This window comes from Punctularia strigosozonata, assembly GCF_000264995.1.
Source record: "Punctularia strigosozonata HHB-11173 SS5 unplaced genomic scaffold PUNSTscaffold_6, whole genome shotgun sequence".
Taxonomy (NCBI): domain Eukaryota; kingdom Fungi; phylum Basidiomycota; class Agaricomycetes; order Corticiales; family Punctulariaceae; genus Punctularia; species Punctularia strigosozonata.
Window position 1 is genome coordinate 1,402,538 of NW_006767438.1, and position 5,228 is coordinate 1,407,765.

Below are 5,228 nucleotides of genomic sequence, written 5' to 3' on the forward strand. Positions count from 1 at the left end.
GCGTCGTCTTCTCTTCCTCTCTGGGGACGTGCGGTGAGAGCGGCGCCTCCTGGGGGGTGAACGCTCGCGAGTCCGCTTCCGGTGGTGATGCCTGGCCGGTTGCCCATCGGGTTCCGGCCCTGAACCGCTGGCGCCCCTCCCGGCCTGGTGCATCGAACCGTGCCTTTGAGGGGTGAGGTCGCCGCGCCCAGAAGGGGTTGGGGACATGGGTGGGGTCGGGGGAGTCGAGCCACCTGTGTGAGTATCAGCCGTATGCCCTATGGCTACGCAGATTGATTGATGCCATATGGCGACCGGCTCCGACCCTATGGTCGGAGGCCGAAGAGGCCCTATGGCCGACCTTGTTGCATATGCAACTCGGCAGGGAGTCGTCGACGACCATATGGTCGTCTACGAGTCGGCGAAGGATGGGCATATGCCCTCGACTAGTGGAGGAAGCGGTCGCTCACCCAAGTCGTCTGACGGTGGAGGGGGCTGAGCATCCTCCTCGTCGTCTTCCTCCTCTCGACTTGAAGACTCATCCCGGACCCGATTCTCCTGCTCCGGATCCACCTGCTCATCCCCTTCATCTGGTTGGTTCTCGTCCCGAGCCGCTTCCGCCCCCTGTGTGATGCCGTGGAATGGGGAGCCCGAAGAGTTCGATGCCTCTTCGATTATGTCGGCGAGTTCCTGTCTCGTAAACAGGGCTCTGTAGTCGGGGTGCTGCATGTAGAATCTGATGTCGCCTAGAAGGGTTTGCCGTGCTCTGGCCTTGAGAGCAGCAACCGTGCCGTCTTGGTCGAGCCCCAGGTGTGACGCCAGGCTCTGTAGTTCTTTCTTGCACAGGGATGACAACCGCTTGTTGAACAGCGGCGGTCGCTCGAGCCATGGGGGCATTGTAATTGAATGTAAATAGGATTTTGACTACGAAAAAACGACGAAGGAGGTCGACCCCTCGTCGCCCTCGGAAGCGGAAGCAAGGGAGCCAGCGAGGCAACCTCCTCCGCCCAAGAACTGGCACCACCACTCGTGGCCTCCACTCCGGTGCGCCCACAACGACAAGTACATGCCTCGCTATTTGGGCCCATGCCGCGGCGCAGGCATTGACCATGTTGCTGCCAAAGCACACACAACATCCACGAAGGAACCATGTTTGCAAGCCCGTGCATCACCAAGCCCACCAGTGCTGCCTGCGGCACATTGGATGCACTTGCGGGTGGCGTTGGCACCTGTACACCTGGACACCTGCAGACAAGAGCAAGTGCACACAACAGCACTGCATCCCACCCCATGAAATTGAACTTGAGCGCAGTATGTCTACGCCTGCGCTCCGTTCAACCCCTCTGACGGTGTCTTGTTCCAGACTTGCACCCGTGACTCACCGCCATTCACCTCCCTGCTGCCAACGCCAACTCCGCCACCGCCGACGCCTCGAAGTGGCACATCTGGCACATACAGAACATGTGCGATGCAGGCCAACATTGGGCACATTGCCAAAGCTAGCAACTGCGCCGACACATCAGCAAGGATTGCGTTGTATCAAACACGATCGTCCGTGACTCGTTGGCGCCTACGCATTGACTACACCTACCAACAGGCGCATGAATGACGATGAGCACCCGCGCCAATGTTGGGACCCATGTTGCGGTGCAGGCATCAATGTCCATGTTGCCGCCGAAGCCCACATGACGCCCGCAAGGGAACCACGTTTGCTAGCCCCTGCATCACCAAGCCCACCAGCGCCGCCTGCAGCACATCAGATGTACTCGCAGGTGACTGCACCACTACGTTTATTGGCACACATGCAGACGAGCGAGTGCCAGTGCTGTCCCACCGCATGGAATCAAACTTGAGCGCGGTACGTGTCTACGTCTGTGCTCCGTTCAACCCCTTTGATAGCATCTTTTTTCAGACTTGCGTGCGCAACTTGCATTGTGCACCATCCGCCATCCGATTGCCTCCGCATCAAACAGTCGAGCCTATGCCTTGACAGCCGGTGCATCATCTCTAATTGAACAGGTGCGCAGTAACACCCTATGAGGCAGCACATCTACTCACATATGCCACAGTGCACCCGCTCATCACAGAAATCAGTACAGCTGTTGTGCTTTGTAGCTTTCTGATTATTTGATAAATGCTAGGACTCCGTAGGATGTGTTCGTAATGTATACTACAGGTGATTATGATATTTTATTGATAAGGGGGTATAGAGCATTAATTGTAGGTGTTCCATGGCGGCTCTGCGGGATTTATCGACTCAGCGATGGCTAAATCTAAGGGAAAGAACACTGAGTTGTCCGCATCGAGCCACAGAAGGAAATCCTGAGCTACTAGCATGGCACTTATGTCGTCGGAATTATGATTGTCTGTATCAGCAGTTATTCCTGCACGCTGCAAGGTGCAAGTGGCCACAGATTGGACTTGACTGAAATCAAGCACGGATTCCAACATCTGTTGGAGATTGATTGGGGCAGAATCGGGTATCGCAATGCTGGCTGGACCATGACCGATGGGCTCCAGGGTTATAGGTGTTGATGCCAGGGTGACGTGGCCAGTCGAGGGAGGTTCTGGGGTGGTAGGCAACATTGAGCCAGGGGTGATGTTGTGATCCATTAGTGAAGGTGTAGGAGGTGTTATGCTAGGCATGGTGGCATCCTAAGGCAAACATGCTCCAGACGGCACCCGACACTTGAGCTCATCTATATGGTCCATGTAATCCCCAAAGTAGTATGCTTGTCCCTCTACAAGGTATTCATCCCAGAGCTCTGGGTCACCAAAGAGAAGCTTATTGAGGATGTTGTGATATGAGGAATAATATGCCCTGGTAGTACTGTCTGGGTCATTGGATTGCCGCGAAGGGAACTGGGCATCAATGGCATTCTTCAGACTCAGCTTCTTTGGCCCACGTAGAGCAAAAGAAATATTCTGCATGATAGTCCAGACGTCGCGGAACAGATATCCAGAAGGAAATGAAGGTTTCTTGAGGTGCATGCGGCACGGCCTATGAGTGCGCTGTCGGGCAGAGAAAGATATGGTAATTGGAGTAGTAGTCTCAATTGAAGAGGGTTCGGAAGACTCGACTGAAGAGGGCATGGAAGACTCCAGAACTGATTCATTGGCAGTGAGTGGATTGTGCAGAAGTACATCGCCCTGAGCAACATGGTGTTCAAAAGGTGTCGTAACAGGATCAACCAGAGGGGGAGAAGTAGATGTTGGATGACCAGCAATATTAAGATCCTGGAGAGTATCAGAGACACTCTGGGATGAGGGTGATGCCAAGAGACACTGGAATAGAGAGCCAAGAGAGGATAGTGAAGTGGTTTGCTTATGGCGTTGACCCAGTGTTGCAGTGTTAAGGGCAGATGAAAATGATAAATGTCGCTTAACATGAGGTCGGAAGCTCCTCACAGTGTCCTCCATACCTGTCAGCCTTCGAGTAAGTACGAAGTAGATACAGGCACAGGAAAGCAAATACCTGGGTAATCCACATAGTTTGGAGTGGCTGTTATCGCATCGCTGGGAACAGCACAAATGAGTATGCGGATCTCGTCGTCCCTGAGTTTGTACACCATCTCCGTGAGCTGTATATCCCAGCAGAGTTGACGTATTGTAGATCTGGACCTCGGTTGTTTTTCCCAACCAGCAAAGTAGAGGAGCTTCTTTCGATATTTGCAAATTGGGGTGTGAAATGACAGGATAGGGAAAGAGGTTTACAGCATCTTCACCTAGCTATCAGAAGAGTTGTATGATCAGAGGGATAAATCAATGGCGTAGATTAACAACATTACTCACTGAGTGCTGTAGTTGAATATGGATGGTGATATTAGATTGCTGCTTTGCAGCATCTGCTGTTTGCCGCTGCTGAGCCCAGTTTGACTGGCTGACCTGAATATCAGGCGGGAGATAGCCTGGCATATGTGCATGTAGGTGCATAGGCTGTGAGTATCCTGCTGTGTCACCAAAAGTTGTCATTAAAGCAGAGCCTGTTGACACTGCAGCGGCAGCCGGTGCAGAATCCAAGAGCAACAGAGCACTCGTCAGAGGTGCTGGCCCGATAAGATTGCCACATGGGAGCTTATGCCCCTGAACGGTACACGGCACATGGGTAGGAATAGCCTGATCTCTTGCATGACGTGCAGCACCAATACAACATGCCTTGCACATAGCATGCTTGCACTGAAGATTTTGAGCTGAACTTGTGCATGCTGAGCAAGGCTCACTGCCTGGGTGAGCACACCCTGTAACATGTGATTAGAAGTGCTGTAATCAAAGCGGGTAAATGCAGGACTTACTGCAACTTAACATGGTCTCCTAGCTTCTACGTCGCAGGTGCCCAGGCTCTTACACAACGAGTCCAATCTGAGGGTTAAGTCATGTTAACAACAATGATACATGCATGTTATGCAGCCATAGACGTACCGGATTGAAGCTAATATCGTGATAATGTTGCCTGCTGGAGTGGTGACTCTGCCACGTGGCACAAGTACTGCAAGAAGCCAAGCAATGGGCACAATGAATTGAATAGACGGCACAGATGTATGCACCACAGAGACACGAGCGGCAGTGTAAGTCAAAAGGGCAAATGGCTAGAACATCTGACAGTGAGTTGTCGATGACTGTGGGAATGCACACAACAGCTGTGTGGCACAGCGGTAGATGCGAGGACGTCGGACATTGGGCTTGTTGAACTTTGTATACCGTATATATATGGAAATATCACACGCTCGTTACCTATTATGTATAGATTCTCTCACATGTTCTATTCTTGTGTTCTTCCTTGCGATCTTCTATCTTTCCTGATTGATATTACCGCTTTAGGCACATTCTTTTGTTCCCTTTATGGAAATGCTTCCCTCGAGCTCCCTCACATATACCAGGAGCTCTCCCTCCGCATCTCCTCAGTCTTTTCCCTTATACTTGACTGAGGAGTGAGTCTGCCATGTCCCTTCATGTCCCTTATGTCCTAACGTACTTATGATGCCTCTGTAGTCATATATTAGGTACTACATGCGTAACTCAGTCTTTTCCCTTATACTTGACTGAGGATCATATATTAGGGAATTATCGCTCTTGCCTTCAGATCCAGAAGTTCATCAGGTTATGAGCCCTGAGCTCTCGTAACTCTGAATCTCGATCGACTTTGCGCGCATCTTTGCTGGCTGCAACTTGCCGTCTAGCTTCTTTTCTCGATCGTTCCTATCCCTTCCTAGCCTTGGCTGTGTGACAGCCTGAGGTCTAGTGTGGCTCGT

The 5,228-nt window shown here is 51.9% G+C and overlaps 1 protein-coding gene across 1 annotated transcript; it reads right to left on the reverse strand.

The window, feature by feature from the left end:
• Positions 1-390: 390 nt before the first annotated feature.
• On the reverse strand, positions 391-876 carry PUNSTDRAFT_134326 (uncharacterized protein; the record flags this gene model as incomplete). Its single annotated transcript, XM_007383795.1, has 1 exon — positions 391-876. One exon carries the CDS (start codon positions 874-876, stop codon positions 391-393), a length of 486 nt encoding a protein of 161 aa, XP_007383857.1.
• Positions 877-5,228: the final 4,352 nt, after the last annotated feature.